This window comes from Panthera onca, chromosome F1, assembly GCF_046562875.1.
Source record: "Panthera onca isolate mPanOnc1 chromosome F1, mPanOnc1 haplotype 2, whole genome shotgun sequence".
Taxonomy (NCBI): domain Eukaryota; kingdom Metazoa; phylum Chordata; class Mammalia; order Carnivora; family Felidae; genus Panthera; species Panthera onca.
In genome coordinates this window covers 68,063,209-68,088,834 of record NC_138355.1, presented here as the reverse complement: position 1 = coordinate 68,088,834, position 25,626 = coordinate 68,063,209, and the positions used below count along the sequence as shown (strand labels likewise).

General features: G+C 45.8%; 1 protein-coding gene across 10 annotated transcripts; it reads left to right on the top strand.

The window, feature by feature from the left end:
* Positions 1-24,726, top strand: LOC132677143 (pyrin and HIN domain-containing protein 1-like). Of its 10 annotated transcripts, none has more exons than XM_078440872.2 (12): positions 1-240; positions 4,807-5,081; positions 5,966-6,096; positions 6,711-6,878; positions 10,391-10,558; positions 13,081-13,266; positions 16,761-16,928; positions 19,430-19,597; positions 21,992-22,411; positions 23,282-23,467; positions 24,093-24,208; positions 24,413-24,726. In XM_078440872.2, the coding sequence occupies exons 2-12, from the start codon at positions 4,817-4,819 to the stop codon at positions 24,465-24,467; spliced, it is 2,031 nt and encodes a 676-aa protein (XP_078296998.2). In that variant the 5' UTR covers positions 1-240; positions 4,807-4,816; the 3' UTR covers positions 24,468-24,726. The 10 variants fall into 10 exon arrangements, with proteins under 10 accessions (XP_078296998.2, XP_081648067.1, XP_078296997.2 ...); XM_081791941.1 differs by having other exon boundaries at positions 4,803-5,081; positions 23,282-23,387; positions 24,079-24,208; XM_078440871.2 differs by having other exon boundaries at positions 4,803-5,081.
* The last annotated feature ends 900 nt before the right edge of the window (positions 24,727-25,626 follow it).

The following is a 25,626-nucleotide window of genomic DNA, read 5'->3' as shown; positions in this document are numbered from 1 at the left end:
GGGACAGCACAGTGAGAGGAAACCAAAACTAGTCAAGTTGTGACTCTACACAGTGCCATTTCTGATTGCTATCTTTCAAAAACATTTCTTTTTCCTGTGCCCTTCAGGAGATTATAATAGCTTGCAGTTCAGTCTCTAAGGGCTTTGCTGATTGATCTTTCTCCTCAAACAAAATAAGCAGTGATTCCTGCATTTCTGAAGAAGACCTCAAGATCTGGACTTGTGGGGAATTCCAGCAAGGTGAGAACCGTGGGCTTTCTGTTAAGAGATATTAGCTGAGCAGGAAACATCCAGGGGGCTTCGGTTATAAAGAATGGGGGGGGGTGGGGGTGGTGCTGGTTATCAACTACAGTCAGGAAAATGAAAACAGTAGCTTCGTTCTATTTTTTTTTAATTTTGTTTATGTATTTTTGAGAGAAAGAGAGACAGTGAGAGTAGGGGAAGGGCAGAGAGAGAGGGAGAGAGAGAGAATCCCAAGCAGGCTCCATGCTGTCAGGTCAGAGCCCAAAGCAGGGCTCAAACTCATGAACCGTGAGATCATGACTTGAGCTGCAATCAAGAGTCACGTGCTTAACCGATTGAGCCACCCAGACTCTCCAACAGTAGCTTGATTCTAATCCTTTCCAGCTCAGGCAGAAAACAGACATTCTCATTCTACCACATCTGAGGCCTGAACAAAGGGAGATACATTTTGACTATAGAAGATATTAAAATCTATTCCTTAGGTGACTACTGGCATGAGTTATATTTAGAGAAACTGTTTAGTTTCCTTCCCTGGAAAGTGCACAGGAAATGTGGTGGCTGTGGCAGGGTCCCGGGCAAAAGTCAAGAGAGAAGCACAAGGAGGAAAGTATCATAACCTAATATGAAGTAAAACACACATCTGGATTTAAAGTTGATTGTATGGTATTATCCTAATCTTAGAAAACTCACATGCACGCATACACACACACACACACACACACACACACACACACACACACAGAGCAGAAAAAATTTCCTTTCCACAGACACAGTTATGCAAAAACATGGCTTCTTTACCTCTTGTAGACAGTTTAATTTTTATCTTATACTCCAGAGCCATTATTTTAGTTCCTTTTACTATTGCTTTCTGCCTTCCTCAAAATTACTGACTTTTTTCTAGTGGCAAGATGCAAGGGAGAGGGAGGGAGTCAGTTATACAGAGATTTCTATTGCCTGCTTGCAGAATTGCTGAGCAACTTTCTGGACGGCCTGTTATAATACTATTTCATTTGCTCTCGTTAGAGTGTGAGATTTTTCATGCTGATTTCAGAATTTGGGGTATGTTAGATAAACCTCGTTAATTATGTTTATTAATTGCGTTGGTCGGATTTTCTAAATCTGTACTGATTTCTTAAAATTTTATTTCGCAATTGCGAGATGCGTTAAAATCATCACGCATAAAAACCGTGCCATTGTGAGGTTTTCGTCCCGTACGTCTGTCAAATTTATATACACAATGATATATACAGGTGTGTGTGGATGTATGGAGAGAAACATACGATATAATATACAAATATAATTTTTATATTATTATAGGCGAATCATGTTATGAAATAAATTACATAATATTTATAGCATTATAAAGGGATATCACAACAAAAATAATATATATTTTCGATTAGCAAGTAAATACACAATCACAACTGTGTTATTTCCCTGGGACGTCAGCTTTGTCATTGTGTTGTGCTTTGATGATATTTTTTTTGTCTCCAGATCTATTTAAAGCTACACTAATGTAGATAAGCTGGTTTTCTCTTGGTTGCTCGTCGCATGATGAAATATTTGTCTTTTATCTCCCCACCTTTAAGTGATCTTTTGTTAACAATACATTGGCAGATTGTGTAAATGCCATTTGACTACACTTTCCGCTTAACTCGTTAGGGCCATTTCTGTGTCTGCTGATAATTAAGGGGTACAGTTTGGCTTCGGCCACGCTCGTTCCCGTTTCTGACACTTCTGAATGCTCCTTTCTCGTGCTTCTGTTTTTACGTATACCTTTATCTGATCCTTTAAGACAAATACATTAGCGAAGGGCCCCATTGGCTTTCCTCCCTTCCCCCACCGTGTCGATATGCTTCCTGTCTCTCTCGTCTTTAGTCGAAGTTGCATTTCTTTGTAAGACAGAGGCACACCTCGCCAAGGTAGTCCTCGCTCTGGCTGGCAGTAGTTCTGGGCTCTATGTGTCATTTTTATTATCGAATATCATTTCCAATAGACGTTTCCTTATAGGTCTTTGTCGTACAAACCACAAGGCCTTGAATATCAGAGAATAGTTTCTGAGGCCCCCACATTTAAATATCAGTTTGGCCAGCTTGGAATTCTGCTCTCAAAATTATTCTGCCCTCCCTCTATGTAGACAGTACCTTTTCTGATACCCCCGGGGCTGCATCTGTTTTGAAATTCACAGTCGGGGCATTTCAGAAAGGCTATTTAGTGTATCTACTTTGAATACTGTAATATTAGAGGGCACCCGGGTGGCTCAGTCGGTTGGGTGTCTGACTTCGGCTCAGGTCATGATCTCATGGTTCATGAGTTCGAGCCCCACATGGGGTTCTCCACTGTCAGCACAGAGCCTGCTTCAGATCCTCTGTCCCCCTCTCTCCCTGCCCCTCCCCTGCTCATGCTCTCTCTCCCTCTCTCTCAAAAACAAACAAACATTAAAAAAATAGAAACAAACAAACAAGACACAAAAACAAATCCTATAATACTAGAAACCCAAGAGGGGTCTGGATGGTTATTCTAAAATCAAGCACACTAATATTTTGGAAATACAAAATGCACATTCATATTTAAGAGGAATGAACAAAGATTAGACCTAGCCTCCTGTCACCTTATATCGTATTATATCTTATTTTGCAAACGAATTATGTTGTCACACTCATATATACCACACACAACACAAAAATTTCATTTTAAACACTATTCAGCTTTGAAACAGATATGGAGTTTGAACAAATACTATTTGAAAATTACCCTGTTTTACTGTTGGTGGACAGCTTTGCTGTTGAGCATCAGATTCAGGCTGCTCCTTGAATCTTTACAGGTAATCTGCTCTTCATTTCTGGAAGTTTTCAGAGTTTTTAGTTTGTTGTTAATGATCTTCAGTTCTGCTATAATCCATCTTGTGGATTTATCCTTCAATCCATGAGCCTGACCAATCCGAGGATCTCGTACCCTCGCAGGAAGGAATCATTCACAGCCCTGGGGACTTGAACATGCTAATTATACAGAAGCTACACAAACACACGGTGCCCGAATAAGAACAATTGATGAATTTAAACAGAAAAGTGGAATCTGTACCATGTACTGAGTGCCATAGAGGAAGTACGAGAGGTGCTAAAGGGGCCCAGAGGCAGGATCCTCGGTCCAACAGGGGGACTCTGGTGGCTTTTGGAAGACAAAGCCTCAGCGGAGTCCTGAAGGCTCCGAGGAATCAGTCGGAGGAAGAAAGGCGAGAGCAGCTTGTTAGGCAGCAGGGAGGGAATTAGCAAAGTCCTGATGCATGAAGAGGCGAGATGGGTTGTATATTTCTGGAGCATAAGCCGCAAGAATCACAAAAGACACAGATGTAAAAAAAAAAAAAAAAAAAAAGATGCAGATTATTCAAGGCTCTCCAAGCTAGGGTGGGGAGCAAGAAAAATTTCAAAAACAAACCGGGGAATTCTTGGCGGCTGTCAAGTGGGACAGAGCCATGGCTGGATAGAGGGACATCTGGCTCTCCGAAAGAACTGTGCAGAGGAATTCAGCCTAGAAGGGTAAAATCAAGGAACTGCTAAATAATTGCACCAAAAAGTGCAGTGTTCCTGCTCTAGCCGGAGTGTAGAACTCCAGTGAGAGGACTACTAAATGGTCCCAGAAAAAAATGCTGTGATTGTGCACGAGGCAGCAGGTAGAAGGCCAGCAGGGGACAAGGGCACAGAGGACACAGAGGACATGCCCAAGCCCCAGGGAGAGGGGACGCTAGAAGGACTGACTGGAGGAAGGCAGGTGGACATGGGCGGGTCCCTGGTGTGGAAGCGAGCGCCCCGGTGGCGGGGACAGTCACGGAGGGTGAGAGGCTGCGGTCCACTCGGCCATCAGAGAGGGTAACAGGGTCAGGAGCCAGCGAGCAGACATCCAGGGAGACACCGCAGCCCCAGTAGGGGACGGCCGCTGGGAACAGGTGCCCTGTGACACCGTACAGCCCACACTCCACGCACAGAAAACACTACCTCTTTCCAGACCTCCTGCCACCACACCCGCCCTGACCCGACACAACTGTCATTATTAAATGAAAAGACTTCCTTAGGAGTTCTGAATGCAGGGTGCCTGGGTGACTCCGTCGGTTAAGCGTCCGACTTCGGCTCAGGTCATGATCTCACAGTTTGTGGGTTCGAGCCCTGCGTCGGGCTCTGGGCTGATGGCTCGGCGCCTGGAGCCCCTTCAAATTCTGTGTCTCCCTCTGTCTGCCCCTCTGCTGCTTGCACTGTTTCTCGCATGGTCTCAAAAATAAATAAACATTTAAAAAAATTTTTTTTAAAAAAAGAAGTTCCGAATGCAGCAGATCTCAACCCATTTTGCACAGTGATGCACCTGGTCTTTGTCACACACACTCAAGGACAACACCTTGACATGGGCCACTCACCCACATAGACACAACCAGGCTTTTAAATTGTTCCTTGTCACACACACTCAAGGACAACACCTTGACATGGGCCACTCACCCACATAGACACAACCAGGCTTTTAAATTGTTCCGATGAGGATGTAACGCCCTATGGTATTTTTCTCCTGCTTAGACAGACCTTGAGAGATGGAGACAGAATGCAAGAGAATTCTTCTGCTGAAAGGGCTTCAGCCCCTCAACGACGACCAGTTTAGCATGGTTAAGTCCCTGCTGGATTCCGATTTGGGGCTGACTCCAAAAATGAAAGAAGACTATAGCAAGGTCAAGATTGCTGACATGATGCACAAGAAATTCCAGGGGATTCTCTGTGTGAACAAACTCCTGAGGCTGCTCAAAGACATAGAAGGACTAGGAGACACTGTGAAAACTATTCAAAATGAGAAGAGAAAAGGTAATGCAGAGGAGCCCTCACTGTCCGTGTGCCCGCCCTCTGTGCCCAGCAGAGCCCTGGTGTCGGCACAGCGGGGAGATCCCTTTGCCAATTTACGACTCAGTTGCCCAGATGAGGTGGCCCTTCGAGCGCCAACAGGTTGACAGGTCGAACAATTCCTTTCCTACAAAGGGGGGCACTGTATTCTACAGGGTGTATTTGGGGGATGTGGGTAAAGAAAAAAAGCAGGAGTTGACGACAAAGGCTGAGGCTTCCCCCACATTACGATGGTTACAGGGTGACGACAAAATTAGGAAAAAATTGTGACTCTTAAAAATACTGCAAACGGTGCATATACTGCTCCCTCACAATATTTATCCCACCGTTACTCTATTCCCCAGCAACAAACGTGAGGCAGTGCTTAAAGAAAAACTCATCTCTCGCAGATGTGAAAACATTGCCTCCTGTAAAATCACTGGATCGTAAAAACATATTTTGAAAAGTCAAGCATCACCAGTTTGTCACGTCACTAATTAGATCGGATTTCCTTTCTCTGCTTGCTGTAATTCAAATAGACCTTCCATAGGAGTTAACCCACCATCGGCATTTTGAAAACTTAATATTCTTAAAAGGAAAATATAGGATAAATGGGTTGGAAGAGGGTTTGACTGAGGTTCCCGGGAGTCCAGACGATGGAGGGGTGGGCTTGTGCCCGTGGGGAAGGAAGGAGACCACCCGAGACTGAGTCAGCACCTGTAGCCGGGCTGGCTGGTTGATGGACACAGGGGGGACAGAAACGCCAACTCAGACCCACAGGCATGAGCTCCGAGGAAATGGCGCCGAACGTGATGCAGTTGCCCTAGACCGGCTCCTTTGGATTTACCATGTTCTTTTTGCTGCCTCAGTTATGAAGAAGTACAAAACACAGGGACTGGCTCCAGTGAAGAAAAGAAAGCAGGAGGCGTCCAGTACTGACGAATCGACATCCACCGCAAACAAGGCTTCACGGCCAATGGATGATACACTTGTGTCGAAGGTAAGATGCAAAAGGTCCCACTGAAGAAGCTTCCCCTATGGCTCTTCCCCTGATTAGCTTCCTGGGAGCACTTAGCTCTTCCTTCATTTCTCAACCTGCAAATAGAAGAATCAAGAAAAAAGGGATTCCAGGGGCGGAATGAAAATGAGGTTTGGAGTCAACAAATCCATAGTGAACAATCACCCACCCGTAGTTGGCCATCACCCGTTATGTTTCAGAACTGTGTTCACTATAACTCGTGTGTATAACTCCGTGGGAAGGAGATGTGGAGTCAGGACCCCTCTTTACATGTGGGATAAAGGGAAGTCTCACCAGGAGGGCAGCTCACCAAAGAGACACAATTCAATTCTAGATTTTCCAAATCCTGGTGCAGCATCCTTCGGGCCACAGGGAGGAGAGGAGATTCCCAGCTATTGTGTGAAACTCCCATCAATGTGGGCTGCACACCTCCCGTCATCTCTCAAGAGGACGGGCTCCATGTGGTCCCCTGGATTCCTGAAACAGAAGTTTTAGTATCCTGGTAATCTAGTAATAAAAAACTGATTGGCTCAGTAGTAATAATGTTTTACCTCCAACTGCAAACCATTACCCAGAGGGTTGGGATCTACTTTCAGAAAAGGAAAACTAAAACCACAAGCAATGGTAAATCTAACAAGACACAACCAACGCTGGAATGGGGTCAGCTTGGACAACCTGCAGTCACAGGTGCCCTGTCACCTACAAGCTCCTCTCAGCCTCCTCGGATGCCTCCATCAACCCCAGGCAGCAGTTTCTCAACCAAGGTACCGTCTTGCTCTTCCCTATACTTGTTCCTCTCTCTAAAACATAGTACAGGAATCATCAGGACCTATAAAGAGCTTCTAGGTAACTCCCTACTATGTACAATTTCTTTAGATAACAATAATCACTCATTAGCTTATCAAATGCAGATAGTGAAATTTCAGTGTAGTAGAAACCCTTTGCTATTTGAAAGTATGCATTTTGAAATAATTCCGAATCTCAAGTGGGTTACCAACTTGGTGCAGGAGTAGGGGTAGGGGGTGGCCGGACCATTAACGATGAACACGGGAGGGTGTTTATACCCTGCATTCCTGTCTCCTTTTGTCCCTTTCCCCTTGGCTTATTGACCATCTTATTGACATCTGGATTCACTTCCAAAATTGGGGGCTCCCTCCCACATCATGTGTGTAAACATAAGCTATCTCAATGGTTTGGAATTCGTGACTCTTGTCTTTTCACTGGCCCAGATACACCCACCTTCGGACCCCAGCCTGACTCCCTTCACCCCGGCAAGTCCTCACTGATGTGCCCCCAACAACACATCACATCTTCCCACTGCTGGCTGTCACGGGTCCTTTGATTTTTTTCCAGCATTTATCACCACTCTAATGAGTGTGAGTTCTCCTTTTATGGGACCATAACCTCAGGTTATAGGGGAAGAGCAGGCGAGGTGGAGAAGTGAGTGCACATGTGTGTATCCCCTCCCGACTAGCAGACCTCTGTCCCACCCTGACATGACCACGGTGGTTGCCTACACTCGGGAGATATAATGTCCATTCTGCGGCAAATACCACAGGAATACCCACCCGAGGAATGAGCCAGGCAACACTTGAATCACTATTCTCTAATGTAGTTTGTCACCCAGGCCCCAAGCTGCCCTCTGACCCAGGCTGTACCCCGGCCCCAACACACACATAGCACTTGAGGACAAACTCCCTAAAGACATCTTTCTCAAGTTGTGTCTTGTGGATCCTACTATTGTCAGCACCAAAACTCATCATCCCTACCCAGTGTCCCCAGGACTTGTTCATGGGATGGAGCTAGCTGCCTGTGCCTGTTGGATCCCAGGCCCAGATGGCCGCGGATGTGTCCTTCTCCAGTCACTGAAAACTCAGCCGCTGTGCCTCTGCTAGGACAATGACATATGTGCACATCTCAAGATAATTCTGCTTTGACCCTGCATCCTGGCTTGGGAGTGACAGTTTCTCAGTCCCCACCTGCTTATATATGGGACACAGCCATTTCTATCCTGGGAGAATCCTCACTCTGCCCTTAAACGTCTTAGAGAGCAGGGACCCCGGGAAGGCTCGTCTGCCGACTCAGCCTCTTCCCATAAACACACCATGCAGTCGGTTGTTCCACGGGGTCCAGCCACCTGCACAGGAAGCCTGCAAAAAATGGGTCCACCACTCCATCTCTGTCTCATTAGATGAGCAGGAAAGCCTTGCTCTGATTCATCACAGGGTCTCCCCCCGATTTTCTTCAAGTGTGGGTTCTGTTCCTTTTGTTTCCCCAAAACCAGATGCAGGCAAATATTACCTTTGATTCCTGTGTTTCCAGAAGCAAACAGCTCAAAACATCATGTTTCAAGAACTAGACAGGGTGAATAAGTGAAAAATCTGGAGAGGGAAAAAAATTCAATTATTATTTTTTCATATTATTCAATCAAAAATAATATATTCAGCATCTAGGGTTGCCTCGGTGGCTCAATCGGTAGAACATCCAACTCCTGATCTCTGCTCAGGTCATGACCTCACAGCTTCTGAGATCAAGCCCTACACTGGGCTCTGGGCTGAGAGTGAAGAGTCAACTTGAGATTCACTCTCTCCCCATCTCTCTGCCCCCTTACCCCACACATTCTCTTTCTCTCTCTCTCTCTCTCTCTTCTCTCTCTCTGTTTGCATTCTCGTTCTCTTGCACTTAAAATGAAGAAATAAACTTGAAAAAATATTTTCAGCATCTAAATCTTACTGCTATGACAGAAGCTTCCAGTGTCACTGATTTTGAGGGAATATCAAGATAAGGTTGTCTTGAGATAAATTGCTACCTATGGCAGAAGCAAATAGAGAGGCTACTTTAGGGAAATATTTCCCACGCCATCAGGAGGGACCCACATACAACATGAGGCATCTGTAGATCAGAGCCGACCAAAATCTCTAAATAGAGCGTGAAATAGCAGTGACAAGGCCAACATGGCTGTGTATTGCCCACGTAGTGTGTTGGAGCCCGGAACCTGTGTGCTCTGTGTCCGTGATCTCATCTCGTCTTTATAACAGCATTCGTTATTTATCACTCAGGGTGCTGTTGTTAGGGCCATTTCATCGCTGAGAAAACTGAGGTTCTTAGAGGTTAAACACATTCTGCAAAGGTCACACAGACAGTGAGTGTCAGAGCGTGAACACGTGAGCTCTTCATGGGCACATACAAAATCCACGTAGCTGTGTGGATGTTACAATATTTTTTTAATGCCTCTAATGTATGAATAACCAGAGTCATGGATGGACTTGTTTCCACAACCCTGGCTCTGTAATCCTGCAAAAGAGGAATGAGGTGTGGGGGTTGGTCCGACGGTGTTCTAATCAGGAAGGCGCCTGCCAGAGGCAGGCATTCCAGAAGCTCCCTCATCTACAACTTTATCCACAAGTCACACTTGACAAACTAGTCAAATGGATGCTAAAAGTGATAAGAATAGTGGCACGTGCATCTCGGATGCAGGATGGTCCAAAAGGGCTTTCGTTAGTGACAGTAAAGGTAGTCAAGACAAACGAGTTTACAGACTCTTTCTGCAATTCCTAGAACGATCATAAAAGTCCAGGTCCTGGGAAAGCCTGGGGGAAATCCTCATTGGGTTTGTCTGTCCCTGAGATCTCTGAGGGATTTGGTGGCCTGGTGCAGAATCCTGCCTCTGGAATGATGAACGGGGGGAATCTCACTGGCATGGAAAACAAAGCATTCACAGGGTTTCCTGAGCTGAAGGACAGGAGATAGGAACCAATTTGCTTATTTGCCGAAGCACAAGGCAGTGAAAAACTTGGCTAATGAAACATCCCGAAGTTCAGCCAAGTAGTTCTGAGACTGGTTTCCATTGGAGCCAGGTAGGGTTTTCTACCAGGCCACGATCCACGTGTCATCTTGAGGAGCTTGACATAGGGCCCTTGGAAGCAGAGGTGGAGGTAGAATTGCTTAGCATTCCAATGAAAGTTCAATCATCTGTGTGGTTAAAGTTTGCAGAGGGATGTTTGTACCCTGGTTGGGGTCCTAGCCAGAGAGTAGAAGGAGGTATCCTTCTGTGCTAGTATTCCAGAGTGAAGATCCTGGTGTGTGTGTGTGTGTGTGTGTGTGTGTGAGTGTGCGTGCGAGAGAGAGACACACAGACAGACAGAGAGGAGGAAGGGGAGAGGAGAGTGAGCAGGAAAGTGGGAAAGAGAGAGAGAGAGAGAGAGACAGAGAGAGAGAGAGATTGTGGCTCATCAGATATTGAAAACTATTGACCAGGGGAAAAAACTACTTTCAGAAAAGAAAAACTAAAGCCACAAGCAGTGATAAATCGAAGACGATTCAGCCAACACCAGAATGGGGTCAGCTTGGACAACCTTCAGTCACAGGTGCCCTGTCACCTGCGAGCTTCTCTCAGCCTCATCGGATGCCTCCACCAACCCCGCGCAGCAGTTTCTCGACCCAGGTACCGTCTTGCTCTTCCCCGTACTTGTTCCTCTCTCTACAACATAGCACAGGAATCATCAGGACCCGGAAAGAGCTTCTCAGCAATTCTCCTACTATGTAAAATTCATTACACAACAGTGACGCTAACCACAGCCGCTGTCTCTCTCCTATGACAATGACATATGCACACACCTCAGGATAACACTATTTTTGCCACGCATATTGGCTTGGAAGTGACACTTTCAAAGTCCCCGTTGGCCTACTCAGATGACTCCTTAAACAAATGACTCCCATGAGAATTTCTACTCCCATGAGCAAAGTTCTCCTGCCCTGAATCCTGCTTGGAGCACCGGGACCACAGAGGCTCATCGGCTCCCTCAGCCTCTTGCACATAAACACACATGTAGTGAATTCATCCCTCAGGTCCAGCCGCCTGTACAGGAACAAAATGGGTGTCTGATTGTTCAGTCTTTTCTTCGTTAGGTGAGCACAAAAATCTTGCTCTGATTCATCATGGGGTCTCCCAATGATTTCTCTACCATGTGGGATCCGTTCAACTTTTATCCCGAAACCAGGCGTAGACCAGTTTTGCTCTTGATTCCGACAGCTACGTCTCTTCTAAACCGAACAGCTCAGGACATCGTGTTTCTACAACAGGGCAGGGTGATGAAGGAAATGAAATCAATTATTTTCTCATATTATCCAGTCAAAAAGAGTATTTTCAGCATCTAGGGGTGCCTCGGTGGGTCATCCGATAGAACATCCAACTCCTGATCTCTGCTCAGGTCATGACTTCACAGCTTTTGAGATCAAGCCCTAGTTTGGGCTCTGGGCTGAGAGTGAAGAGTCGACTTGAGATTCACTCTATCCCCATCTCTCTGCCCCCCTACCCCACACATTGCCTCTGTCTCTCACTCTCTCACTCTCTCTCTCTCCTCTCTCTTTCTTTGCACTCTCGCTCTCTTCCACTTAAAATGAAGAAATAAACTTGACAAATTTTTTCAGCATCTAAATCCTACTCCTATCATAGAAGCTTTCAGTGTCACTGATTGTGAGGGAATATTAAGATAAGGTTGTCTTCGGATAAATTGCTACCTGTGGCAGAAGCGAATAGAGAAGCTACTTTAGGGAAGTATTTCCCATGCCATCAGGAGGGACTCACATACAACATGAGGCATCTGCACATCAGAGCAGACCAAAATCTCTAAGTAGATCATGAAAAAGCAGTGACAATGCCGACATGGCTGTGTATTGCCCACGTAGTGTGTTGGAGCCCGGAACCTGTGTGCTCTGTGTCCGTGATCTCATCTCGTCTTTATAACAGCATTCATTTCAGGGTGCTGTTGCTAGGGCCATTTCGCCTCTGAGAAAACTGCGGTTCCTAGAGGTTAAACACGTTCTGCAAAGGTCACACAGACAGTGAGTGTCAGAGCGTGAACACGTGAGCTCTTCACGGGCACAAACCGAATCCACGTAGCTGTGTGGATGTTACAATATTTTTTTAATGCCTCTAATGTGTGAAGAACCAGAGTCATGGGTGGACTTGTTTCCACAGCTCAGACTCTGTACTCTTGCAAAAGAGGAATGAGGTGTGGGGGTTGGTCTGACAGTGTTCTAATCAGGAAGCTTCCTGCCAGAGGCTGGTATTCCAGAAGCTCCCTCATCTACAACTTTATCCACAAGTCACATTTGCTGAACTAGTCAAATGGATGCTAACAGTGATAAGAATGGTGTCACGTGCATATCGGATGCAGGATGGACCAAATGGGCTTTCGTTAGTAAAAGGACAGGTAGTCAAGACAAATGAGTTTACAGACTCTTTCTGCACTTTCTTACACAATCATAAAAGTCCAGGACTTGGGAGAACCTGGGGGAAATCCTCATTGGGTTTGTCTGTCCCTGAGATCTCTGAGGGATTTGGTGGCCTGGTGCAGAATCCGGCCTCTGGAATGATGAACAGGGGGAATCTCACTGGCATGGAAAACAAAGCATTCACAGGGTTTCCTGAGCTGAAGGACAGGAGATAGGAACCAATTTGCTTATTTGCCGAAGCACAAGGCAGTGAAAAACTTGGCTAATGAAACATCCCGAAATTCAGCCAAGTAGTTCTGAGACTGGTTTCCATTGGAGCCAGGTAGGGTTTTCTACCAGGCCACGATCCACGTGTCATCTTGAGGAGCTTGACATAGGGCCCTTGGAAGCAGAGGTGGAGGTAGAATTGCTTAGCATTCCAATGAAAGTTCAATCATCTGTGTGGTTAAAGTTTGCAGAGGGATGTTTGTACCCTGTTTGGGGTCCAAGCCAGAGAGCAGAAGGAGGTATACTAATATGTGATAGTATTCCAGAGTGAAGATCCCCTGGTGTGTGTGTGTGTTTGTGTGTGTGCACGTGCAAGAGAGAGAGAGAGACCGAGACAGAGAGAGAGACAAACAGAGAGATGAAAGGGAGAGGAGAGTGAGCAGGAGAGTAGGAAAGTGAGAGAGAGAGAGAGAGAGAGAGAGAGAGATTGTGGCTCATCAGATATTGAAAACTGTTGACCAGGGGAAAAACTACTTTCAGAAAAAGAAAACGCAAAACAAAAATCCAGCAAAATCTGAGATGATGCAGCCAACACTGGAATGGGGTCAGCTTGGACAACCTGCAGTCACAGGTGCCCTGTCACCTGCGAGCTTCTCTCAGCCTCATCGGATGCCTCCACCAACCCCGGGCAGCAGTTTCTCAACCAAGGTACCGTCTTGCTCTTCCCCGTACTTGTTCCTCTCTCTACAACCTAGTACAGGAATCATCAGGACCTGTAAAGAGCTTCTCCGTAACTCCCTACTATGCATAATTTCTTTAGATAACAATAATCACTCATTAACTTATCAAATACAGGTAGTGAGATTTCAGTGTAGTAGAAATCCTTTGCTATTTGAAAGTATGCATTTTGAAATAATTCCGAATCTCAAGTGGATTACCAACTTGGTGCAGGAGTAGGGGTAGGGGGTGGCCGGACCATTAACGATGAACACGGGAGGGTGTTTATACCCTGCATTCCTGTCTCCTTTTGTCCCTTTCCCCTTGGCTTATTGACCATACATCTGGATTCACTTCCAAAATTGGGGGCTCCCTCCCACGTCATGGGTGTAAACATAAGCTATCTCAATGGTTTGGAATTCGTGACTCTTGTCTTTTCACTGGCCCAGATACACCCACCTTCGGACCCCAGCCTGACTCCCTTCACCCCGGCAAGTCCTCACTGATGTGCCCCCAACAACACATCACATCTTCCCACTGCTGGCTGTCACGGGTCCTTTGATTTTTTTCCAGCATTTATCACCACTCTAATGAGTGTGAGTTCTCCTTTTATGGGACCATAACCTCAGGTTATAGGGGAAGACCAGGCGAGGTGGAGAAGTGAGTGCACACGTGTGTATCCCCTCCCGACTAGCAGACCTCTGTCCCACCCTGACATGACCACGGTGGTTGCCTACACTCGGGAGATATAATGTCCATTCTGCGGCAAATACCACAGGAATACCCACCCGAGGAATGAGCCAGGCAACACTTGAATCACTATTCTCTAATGTAGTTTGTCACCCAGGCCCCAAGCTGCCCTCTGACCCAGGCTGTACCCCGGCCCCAACACACACATAGCACTTGAAGACAAACTCCCTAAAGACATCTTTCTCAAGTTGTGTCTTGTGGATCCTACTATTGTCAGCACCAAAACTCATCATCCCTACCCAGTGTCCCCAGGACTTGTTCATGGGATGGAGCTAGCTGCCTGTGCCTGTTGGATCCCAGGCCCAGATGGCCGCGGATGTGTCCTTCTCCAGTCACTGAAAACTCAGCCGCTGTGCCTCTGCTAGGACAATGACATATGTGCACATCTCAAGATAATTCTGCTTTGACCCTGCATCCTGGCTTGGGAGTGACAGTTTCTCAGTCCCCACCTGCTTATATATGGGACACAGCCATTTCTATCCTGGGAGAATCCTCACTCTGCCCTTAAACGTCTTAGAGAGCAGGGACCCCGGGAAGGCTCGTCTGCCGACTCAGCCTCTTCCCATAAACACACCATGCAGTCGGTTGTTCCACGGGGTCCAGCCACCTGCACAGGAAGCCTGCAAAAAATGGGTCCACCACTCCATCTCTGTCTCATTAGATGAGCAGGAAAGCCTTGCTCTGATTCATCACAGGGTCTCCCACCGATTTTCTTCAAGTGTGGGTTCTGTTCCTTTTGTTTCCCCAAAACCAGATGCAGACAAATATTACCTTTGATTCCTGTGTTTCCAGAAGCAAACAGCTCAAAACATCATGTTTCAAGAACTAGACAGGGTGAATAAGTGAATAATCTAGAGAGCAAAAAAAAAATCAATCATTATTTTTAAAATATGCATATAAAAATAATATTTTCAGCGTCTAGGGGTGCCTCGGTGGCTCAATTAGTAGAACATCCAACTCCTGATCTCTGCTCAGGTCATGACCTCACAGCTTCTGAGATCAAGCCCTACACTGGGTTCTGGGCTGAGAGTGAAGAGTTGACTTGAGATTCGCTCTCTCCCCATCTCTCTGCCTCCCTACCCCACACGTTCTCTCTCTTTCTCTCTCTCTCTCTCTCCCCCCTCTCTCTCTTTCTTTGCATTCTTGCTCTCTTCCACTTAAAATGAAGAAATAAACTTGAAAAAATATTTTCAGCATCTAAATACTACTGCTATCATAGAAGCTTTCAGTGTCACTGATTTTGAGGGAATATCAAGATAAGGTTGTCTTGAGATAAATTGCTACCTATGGCAGAAACAAATAGAGAGGCTACTTTAGGGAAGTATTTCCCACGCCATCAGGAGGGACCCACATACAACATGAGGCATCTGCAGATCAGAGCCGACCAAAATCTCTAAGTAGAGCGTGAAATAGCAGTGACAATGCCGACATGGCTGTGTATTGCCCACGTAGTGTGTTGGAGCCCGGAACCTGTGTGCTCTGTGTCCGTGATCTCATCTCGTCTTTATAACAGCATTCATTATTTATCACTCAGGGTGCTGTCATTAGGGCCATTTCGCCTCTGAGAAAACTGCGGTTCCTAGAGGTTAAACACGTTCTGCAAAGGTCACACAGACAGTGAGTGTCAGAGCGTGAACACGTGAGCTCTTCATGGGCACATACAAAATCCACGTAGCTGTGTGGATGTTACAATATTTTTTTAATGCCTCTAATGTATGAATAACCAGAGTCATGGATGGACTTGTTTCCACAACCCTGGCTCTGTAATCCTGCAAAAGAGGAATGAGGTGTGGGGGTTGGTCCGACGGTGTTCTAATCAGGAAGGCGCCTGCCAGAGGCAGGCATTCCAGAAGCTCCCTCATCTACAACTTTATCCACAAGTCACACTTGACAAACTAGTCAAATGGATGCTAAAAGTGATAAGAATAGTGGCACGTGCATATTGGATGCAAGTTGGTCCAAATGGGCTTTCGTTAGTAACAGTAAAGGTAGTCAAGACAAATGAGTTTACAGACTCCTTCTGCATTTCTTTAAATGATCATAAAAGTCCAGGTCCTGGGAAAGTGTGGGGGAAATCCTCATTGGGTTTGTCTGCCCTTGAGATCTCTGAGGGATTTGGTGGCCGGGTGCAGAATCTTGCCTCTGGAATGATGAACGGGGGGAATCTCACTGGTATGGAAAACAAAGCATTCACAGGTTTTCCTGAGCTGAAGGACAGGAGTAGGAACCAATTTGCTTATTTGCTGAACCATAAGGCTGTGAAAAATATGGTGGAGAAAACATCCCGAAATTCAGTCGAGTAGTTCTGAGACCCATTTCCATTGGAGCCACAAAGGGTTTTCTACCAGGCCACGATTCATGTGTCATCTTGAGGAGCTTGACATGGGGCCCTTGGGAGCAGAGGTGGAGGTAGAATTGCCTAGAACTCCAATGAAAGTTCAATCATCTGTGTTGTTAAAATTTGCAGAGGGATGTTTGTACCCTGGTTGGGGTCCAAGACAGAGTGGAGCAGGACGTATCCTATATGTGCTAGTATTCCAGAGTGAAGATCCTCAGGTGTGTGTGTGTGTGGAGAGAGAGAGAGAGAGAGAGAGAGAGAGAGAGAGAGAGAGAGAAAGGGGAGGAAGGGAAGAGGAGAATGAACAGGAGAGTGGAAAAGTGAGAGAGAGAGAGAGAGAGAGATTGTGACTCATCATATATTGAAAACTATTGACCAAGGGTAAAACTACTTTCAGAAAAAGAAAACGCAAAACACAAATACTGCAAAATCTGAGACGACGCAGCCAACGCCAGAATGGGGTCAGCTTGGACAACCTGCAGTCACACGTGCCCTGTCACCTGCGAGCTTCTTTCAGCCTCCTCGGATGCCTCCACCAACCCCAGGCAGCAGTTTCTCGACCCAGGTACCGTCTTGCTCTTCCCCGTACTTGTTCCTGTGTCTACAACATAGCACAGGAATCATCAGGAAGTGAAAAGAGCTTCTCAGCAATTCTCCCACTATGTAAAATTCATTACACAACAGGGACAATAACCACAGCCGCTGTCTCTCTCCTATGACAATGACATATGCACACAGCTCAGGATAACACTACTTTTGCCAAGCATCCTGGCTTGGAAGTAACACTTTCAAAGTCCCCGTCGGCCTACTCAGATGACTCCTTAAACAAATGACTCCCATGAGATTTTCTACTCCCATGAGCAACGTTCTCCTGCCCTGAATCCTCCTTGGAGGCCAAGGTCACGGAGGCTCATCGGCTCCCTCAGCCTCTTGCACATAAACACACATGTAGTGAATTCGTCCCTGGGGTCCAGCCACCTGGGCAGTAACAAAACGGGTGTCTGATTGTTCAGTCCTTTCTTCATTAGGTGAGCACAAAAATCTTGCTCTGATTCATCATGGGGTCTCCCAATGATTTGCTCTACCAAGTGGGATCCGTTCAACTTTTACCCCAAAACCAGGCGTAGACCGGTTTTGCTCTTGATTCCTACAGCTACGTCTCTTCTAAAGCAAACAGCTCAGGACATCGTGTTTCTACAACAGGGCAGGGTGATGAAGGAAATGAAATCAATTATTATTTTCTCATATTATCCAGTCAAAAAGAATATTTTCAGCATCTAGGGGTGCCTCGGTGGCTCAACCGATAGCATATCCAACTCCTGATCTCTGCTCAGGTCATGACCTCATGCTTTTGAGATCAAGCCCTAGTTTGGGCTCTGGACTGACAGTGAAGCGTTGACTTGAGATTTGCTCTCTGCCTACCTCTCTGCCCCCCTTACCCTACACGTTCCCTCTCTCTTTCACTCTCTCTCTCCTCTCTCTCTCTCTCTTTGCATTCTCACTCTCCCTCACTTAAAATGAAGAAATAAACTTGAAAAAATATTTTCAGCATCTAAATCCTACTGGTATCATAGAAGCTTTCAGTGTCACTGGTTGTGAGGGAATATCAAGATAAGGTTGTCTTCGGATAAATTGCTACCTGTGGCAGAAGCGAATAGAGAAGCTACTTTAGGGAAGTATTTCCCATGCCATCAGGAGGGACTCACATACAACATGAGGCATCTGCACATCAGAGCAGACCAAAATCTCTAAGTAGATCATGAAAAAGCAGTGACAATGCCGACATGGCTGTGTATTGCCCACGTAGTGTGTTGGAGCCCGGAACCTGTGTGCTCTGTGTCCGTGATCTCATCTCGTCTTTATAACAGCATTCATTTCAGGGTGCTGTTGCTAGGGCCATTTCGCCTCTGAGAAAACTGCGGTTCCTAGAGGTTAAACACGTTCTGCAAAGGTCACACAGACAGTGAGTGTCAGAGCGTGAACACGTGAGCTCTTCACGGGCACAAACCGAATCCACGTAGCTGTGTGGATGTTACAATATTTTTTTAATGCCTCTAATGTGTGAAGAACCAGAGTCATGGGTGGACTTGTTTCCACAACCCTGGCTCTGTAATCCTGCAAAAGAGGAATGAGGTGTGGGGGTTGGTCCGACGGTGTTCTAATCAGGAAGCCGCCTGCCAGAGGCAGGCATTCCAGAAGCTCCCTCATCTACAACTTTATCCACAAGTCACACTTGACAAACTAGTCAAATGGATGCTAAAAGTGATAAGAATAGTGGCATGTGCATCTCGGATGCAGGATGGTCCAAAAGGGCTTTCGTTAGTGACAGTAAAGGTAGTCAAGACAAACGAGTTTACAGACTCTTTCTGCAATTCCTAGAACGATCATAAAAGTCCAGGTCCTGGGAAAGCCTGGGGGAAATCCTCATTGGGTTTGTCTGTCCCTGAGATCTCTGAGGGATTTGGTGGCCTGGTGCAGAATCCTGCCTCTGGAATGATGAACGGGGGGAATCTCACTGGCATGGAAAACAAAGCATTCACAGGGTTTCCTGAGCTGAAGGACAGGAGATAGGAACCAATTTGCTTATTTGCCGAAGCACAAGGCAGTGAAAAACTTGGCTAATGAAACATCCCGAAGTTCAGCCAAGTAGTTCTGAGACTGGTTTCCATTGGAGCCACAAAGGGTTTTCTACCAGGCCACGATCCACTTGTCGTCTTGCAGAGCTTGACATAGGGCCCTTGGAAGCAGAGGTAGAACTAGAATTGCCTAGCATTCCAATGAAAGTTCAATCATCTGTGTTGTTAAAATTTGCAGAGGGATGTTTGTACCCTGGTTGGGGTCCTAGCCAGAGAGCAGAAGGAGGTATCCTTCTGTGCTAGTATTCCAGATTGAAGATCCTGGTGTGTGTGTGTGTGTGTGTGTGTGTGTGAGTGTGTGTGTGACGGAGAGACATAAAGACAAAAAGAGAGAGAGAGGAGAGTGAGAGAGAGGGAGAGGTGAAGGAAGAGAGGGATTGTGGTTCACCTGATACTGACAACTAACCAGGGAGAAAAAAACTATTTTCAGAAAACAGAAACCCAAACCATAAAAACTGAAAAATTTGAGATGATGCAGCCAATGCCGGAATGGGGTCAGCTTGGACAACCTTCCGTCACAGGTGCCCTGTCACCTGCGAGCTTCTCTCAGCCTCCTCGGATGCCTCCATCAACGCCGGGCAGCAGTTTCTCGACCAAGGTACCGTCTTGCTCTTCCCCGTACTTGTTCCGCTGTCTACAACATAGTACAGGAATCATCAGGACCTGTAAAGAGCTTCTCAGCAATTCCCTACTATGTATAATTTCCTTACATAACAAAAGTCACCTGTTAGCTTATTAAATGCAGGTGGTGAGTTTTCAGTGTAATAGAAAGTGTGTATTTTGCTATTTGAAAGTGTGTATTTTGAAATAATTCCTGATCTCAAGAGGGTTACTGACTTAGTGCAGGAATGAGAATAGGGTGTGGTCAGACCACTAAAGATGAACACAGGAGGAAAATATGAACGACTGCATGTAACTCCTCTCCTGTCTCCTTTCGTCCCTCTCCTCTTGGCTTATTGACCACACTTCTGGATTCTTTTCCAGCATTAGGGGCTCCCTCCCACGTCCAATGTGTATACAAAAGATATTTCTCTGGTTGGGAATTCATTACTCCTGTCTTTTCACTGACCCAGAAACACCCACCTTCAGACATCAGCCTGACTGCTTCCCCTCCCCACCGGGCAGGTCCTCACCGATGTGCCTCCAACAATACATCACATCTTTCCTCTGCTCGATTTCACGAGTCCCTTTATTTTTCTTTTCCAGCATTTATCACCACTATTGAGTGTACCTTCTCCTTTTATGGGAGAATAACTTCAGATTCTAGAGAAAGACTAGACTAGAATGGAGAGGCAAGTGCACAGGCAGGCATGCCCTCCCGCCTAGCTCACCTCCGTCCCACCGTGACATGACCATGGTGGTTGCCTACCCTTGGGGGTAGAGTATTGGCTTGGAAGTGACTTTCTATGGAAGTGACTTTCTATGTCCCCATCTGCCTATACGTGAGACACAGTCACTTTTCCTCCTGTCAGAATCCTTCTGCTGCCCTGAACCCTCCATGGAGCACCAGGACCCCAGGAGGCTCTTCTGTGCCTTAGCCTCTTACACATAAACACACCATGGACTCAGTGCTTCCCTGGGGTCTGACCACCTGCACAGGAGGCCTTCAAAAAGGTGTCTGACCTTTCAGTCTGTGCTTCATTAGGTGAGAATGAAAGCCTTGTTGTTATTCATCACGGGGACTCCCAACAATTTTCTCTAGGGTGTAGGTTCTGTTTGCTTTTTGGGTTCAAAGCCAGAAACAGATCACTATCACCTTCAATTTCTGCTATGATGAAGGGAGTAGCACAGAAAAGCATGATTTATGAACAAGGTGGGAAGTGGAGAATATACTCTGAGAGAAAATGACCTGTTCATGCTTTCAAAATATTATCCAAACCAATATTTCCTCAGCCTCCAAGCCCCACTCTTGTCATGCCAGTTTATGATAACTGAGTTTTAAAAGGCAATAGCTCAGCATGATCCTGTCAATGAGATTACTGAGTATATGTGGCTTACCCAAATGGAGAAATTTCTTTTATAAGGCTCTCCCTCTAACAAAGATTCCACCAACAGGGTCAACACAAAGCATGAAATATCTGTTTATTGGAGCAGACTACAGGCCTCTGAAAAACCATGGAAAGACAGTGCTGACGACATTTCTGCGCACTAGGCATTTACTTGGTGCTGGATTCAAATCCAGGCTTTGCGATCTAAAGCTTTCACATTTAGGGGAATCTTTATTCTCTTTGTAGAGCTTTTTCTATGCTGCTGTTTTTTAGAATCATTGGGTTCAAATAATTCTATGCCAAGGAAGCATGTTTTCAGAAGGCTCATTCTTCTACTCTTCAAGTCTGGAGCCAGAACATTTCTAAATCAGGGAAGTTCATGAGCTTCTCCAGTGATTGCTTAACTAATCTCTTTTTAGCACAGCCCTTCTTGGAAAAGGGCTCACGGTTTCCCTCTTTCAATTGTGACATCTACCGGGACTGGTTCCAGATGAAATCTGTGGTTTCTGACTAGAGCCGTTCCCTGCCAGTGCTGTTAGGGTGATTTATTTTCTTCCTTACTGCTATCTTACTTTGCTCACTAAAATGCTGATTGGTAAATTAAGATAATATATTTATCTTCATGTCTAATGGGAATCCCTTCACAACAGCATGGCTATTTTCCTCTTCCTCTATGCTCTCCAGAGCTCTCCTCAGAGAAATGTTGTTTTGTTGTTGTTGTTTTTTTATCTTGGGTTAATGCCTTTAACAGAAAAAATAATATTCCTCCCAAATGTATGAAACGATGAAGAAAATAAGTACAATTACATGTAATTCTTCCATGTCTTCCACTAGCTACCTTAGACTAGGTCAGCTGTCTCTCTCCAGCTCATTTTTTTCCCCCAAATCCATCCAATCTGAGCCTTTCTGGAGGCTCAACATTAAGCTTAAGGTGGCTGTCACTAGAAAGGACTGTGTATTCCCTTTCTTAACTGGGCCACTTTCTGATGTGTACTTCCAAGTAGAAACCAAGATTGAAGTCTGTACCTACAAAAGCTTCCAGAGAAGAGGGTTTACAGACATGCGCCAAGGAAGTGATGGTGCTGAAAGCCACAGAGCCATTCGCATATGACGTCATAGACGAGGAGAGAAAGATGTTTCACGCCACTGTGGTTACTGAGAGCCAGTTCTTTCGAGTGAAGGTTTTTCATGTCGGCCTGAAGGACAAGTTCATACCAAAGAGAGTCATCACCTTAGCAGATTATATTGGCCGCAACGGGTTCCTGGAGGTGTACAATGTCTCTTCTGTGTCTGACGTCAGTGCTGACCGAAAGATGGAGGTCTCAAGCAGACTGATCCAAAATGCAAATGCAACTCCTAAAATCAAGGATCTTCACTCGGAAGAGCCAGGAACATTTGTGAGTGGGGTGTATCAGGTGCATAAGGTAAGCCCACACCATTGTTTTGTACTATTTCATCTATAACCCCCGAATTTAAAGGTCTGAACTTGCCAACTGGAGTTTGGTTCACTTCTGAAACACGGGAACTCAAGGCTCCAATGGCCAGGGTAGTTGGGTAGAATCTTCCCACTTCAGGATAAGGGCTAGAAAAACTCTTCACATTCCTCTTCCGAAGGCAATGCCATGTAAGTTCTACAGAAAGAGATTTCCCCAAATCCTTGGTATTTGGCAGATGCTATGATCCATTCACAGGTACTCTGGTCCAGAACAGTGCAGACTTTCTATCAGTACACACATCCTTATGATTTTGTTTGAGTTCTGTCTCATCCCTTTCAGTGACAGCTTAACTTGATTGTGAATAAAGAATTGCCCTCCCAAACTTGGATGCTGGTTGTGACAACCAGAGTAGGAAATCGACAGATGGCTCTGCCCTGAAACGCAGCTTGTTCCTTCTACCTGTGTTGTCTCCTGTGCCCTCTGTGTGAGTGGCTGTGCACACAGGTGCATTTGCAGAATTAATGAGTACAGTGAGCGAGAAGGAACCTAGAGCAATGGGACTAGATGATCGAGATTCTGGATTTGGGCAGATTGGGAAGAGGGAGTAGAGAATGGATAGGAAAGAAGTACAGACTGAAATGACATAATCCACTTAATGAGAATTAGCGGCAATCCTTCTCAGACTCATAAGGAGAATCCTCTGAACAAAACATCTTAAGCTATGTGTTACTCCTCCTTCCGGACCTCCAGTTCATATTAACCTGTCAGAGACAAAAGTTTCCACCCACACCCTGTGTTTCTCATGGACGTGGAACCTGATCCAGTTCTGAGGAGGAGCATGCTGATTTTCTTTTGCAGAAAATGGTGTTGGATCAATGCATCACTTTGTATGAAATACAAGATGATACGGGGACGATGAACGTCTTGGTGTATGGACGACTGACCAAAGTCAACTGTGAGGAAGGCGATAAACTCACACTCATCTGCTTTGAACTAAGCGGGGATACAAGACAGCTGAGATCCGTAACTCACAGCTTCATCAAGGTGGGGACTTCTGGGGAATAGCATTCTTCCAATGGGGAAGACTTATGACTGCCCTTTCTATCATTCTTTCTTTCTTTAAAGAAGGAGGTTTTGAATTGTGTTGGAGAGAGAAACCCCAGAGAAGACTTCAAAGGATATAATACCTAGCTAAATATTACAAAATTGGTTGAATGCATCAAAGCAGGGAGATTATGTAGTAAATTTGGGCTTCATTAAGGCCGATTTCTTTCAAAACCTAGCTCTGTGATTTTCTAACTGCTGGTGAAGTTAAGCACCAGAAACTTCAGGTTCATCGGTTTTAATGTGGGGGAAATGCCATCTATCCCAGAGGAAGGCAAACAGAGCTCACACCAGACCTAGATGATCAAGAGTGCCCCTGAGTACCTCAACACAAAGTAACTTGTCTTTAATGAGATACACAGACTGGTCTACACAGACAGAGAGTACTGGTCCTCCAGGACTAAGTCCATGCTCTTTGTCCACGTGAGATTGTGGGAAGACCCTCAAAGGCTAGTACCAGAGTGAAACAGATCAAAGATGGACACATCCAGACGCACAGCATAGCCCAGACTCTTAGACATCTCCAGTTCTGAGTCTTTCAAACCTTCCAGCCTTTCCATTCCAGACTCAGTCCCTCCTCCCACCTGCCTTCCCCGTGAGAACCGTCCCTTCAGCTCTTGGCATCGAGTACACCTGCTCCTTCCTCTCTCTCCTGCCCTTCCATGTGCATTCATGCTGTGGGTGAGTGACTATCTCACTTTAGGGTCTCAACCAATGTGGGAGGTGACCCAAAGGACAGGAATTCATGGAAGGGGACAGGGGAGAGTGAGAAGAACCTTACGACAACAGGATGCAACTGGTGGTTGGAGGACAGTGTCAGTGCAGAGAGAAAGTCAGAATTAGCTACATCTCACCTGCTCTAACTTCAGTTCTTTCTTCTTCAAGGTCATCAAGCCCAGGAAAAACAAGAAACAACAACTCAATCCTGATTTGGATATGAAAACCCCAGCATAACATCCTTCTAAAAACCTGGATGCCATTAACGATGTACATGGAAATAAAATCCAGATACAGAAAAGCTATATATGTCCATGATAGAAATTCAGTGATAGGTATACCAGCCGTTAATTCTAGGAAATAGAGTGTTAATGGAGACTTTTTATTTTCTTTTTATATTTTTCTGTGCCATCCTAATGCCATATTTTGCATGTATAATTTTTATAATTTGGGAAAAAATAATAAACTCGTTTTGCTAAAGGCGTGCTAGAATAGAAGTCTAATTCATTTGGTGCGTTGCTTACAAGTGAATCGTTTACAGAGAGGGAGGCAAACCATAAAAGACTCTTAAATACAGAAACAAACTGAGCGTTGCTGGATGGGAGTTGGGGGGGAGGGTGGCCTAAATGGGTGATGGACAGTAAAGGAGGGCACTTGTTGGGGTGAGCACTGGGTATTGTATGTAAGTGATGCATCATTCAGTTCTACTCCTGAAACCTTTACTGCACTAGATATTAAGTAATTTGGATTTAAATTAAAAAAAAAAAATAAAGAGGAAAAGAAAAGAAAATAATACGAAAAAACAAAAGCAAACATGTGTGACTTGCAGATCAGGTTGGAGCACACAGACCCCAAGCAATATTCGCATTTATGCTTTGGGTGCGACCTCGACAAAGGAAGGCTGGGGTCAAGAACAGGCGTGTTGAACGGGCTGTGCCCTGCTCAGAGACACCCTGCTGAGGGCACACGTCAGCACAGAAATTCTCTGCGCTGCAGTTGCTAAGCCCTGTTTTCCTAGGAAAGGATTGCTGTCGCTCAGAAGGATGGGAATCGATTCAGAACTGGTGCCCCTGAGCGGGCATAACGCCTAATTGTTCCGCCAAATAAGTCACCTCCGGGCAATCTGCAGGAAGACACGTACGTGTTGCATGTGGTTCTAGCCCCGTGTGATGCGGCTTGCCTGGCTGCGTTCCTTTACTCAAGGCCCAACAGCTTGGTGGCTCTCCAGCCATGTTTCCTGGCTCTCATGCTGCCCCTGCGTGGATTCCAGCGGGAAGTTGCCTCGGGCAGAGACCCCCTCGCTTCAGGCAAGCGCTGAAGAACCATTCACGTACTGTGGAGTTCAGTGGCAGGAAGGAGGTATCCAAAACCGGACGTTTACA

What these genes read in the sequence shown, in the direction of transcription:
- LOC132677143 (XM_078440872.2), top strand. Translation starts at nt 4,817, where the DNA reads ATGGAGACAGAATGCAAGAGAATTCTTCTGCTGAAAGGGCTTCAGCCC. An exon ending in TCAAAATGAGAAGAGAAAAG is followed by an intron (nt 5,082 to 5,965) that starts GTAATGCAGAGG and finishes TTGCTGCCTCAG; the next exon opens with TTATGAAGAAGTACAAAACA. An exon ending in GCAGCAGTTTCTCAACCAAG is followed by an intron (nt 13,267 to 16,760) that starts GTACCGTCTTGC and finishes AACTACTTTCAG; the next exon opens with AAAAAGAAAACGCAAAACAC.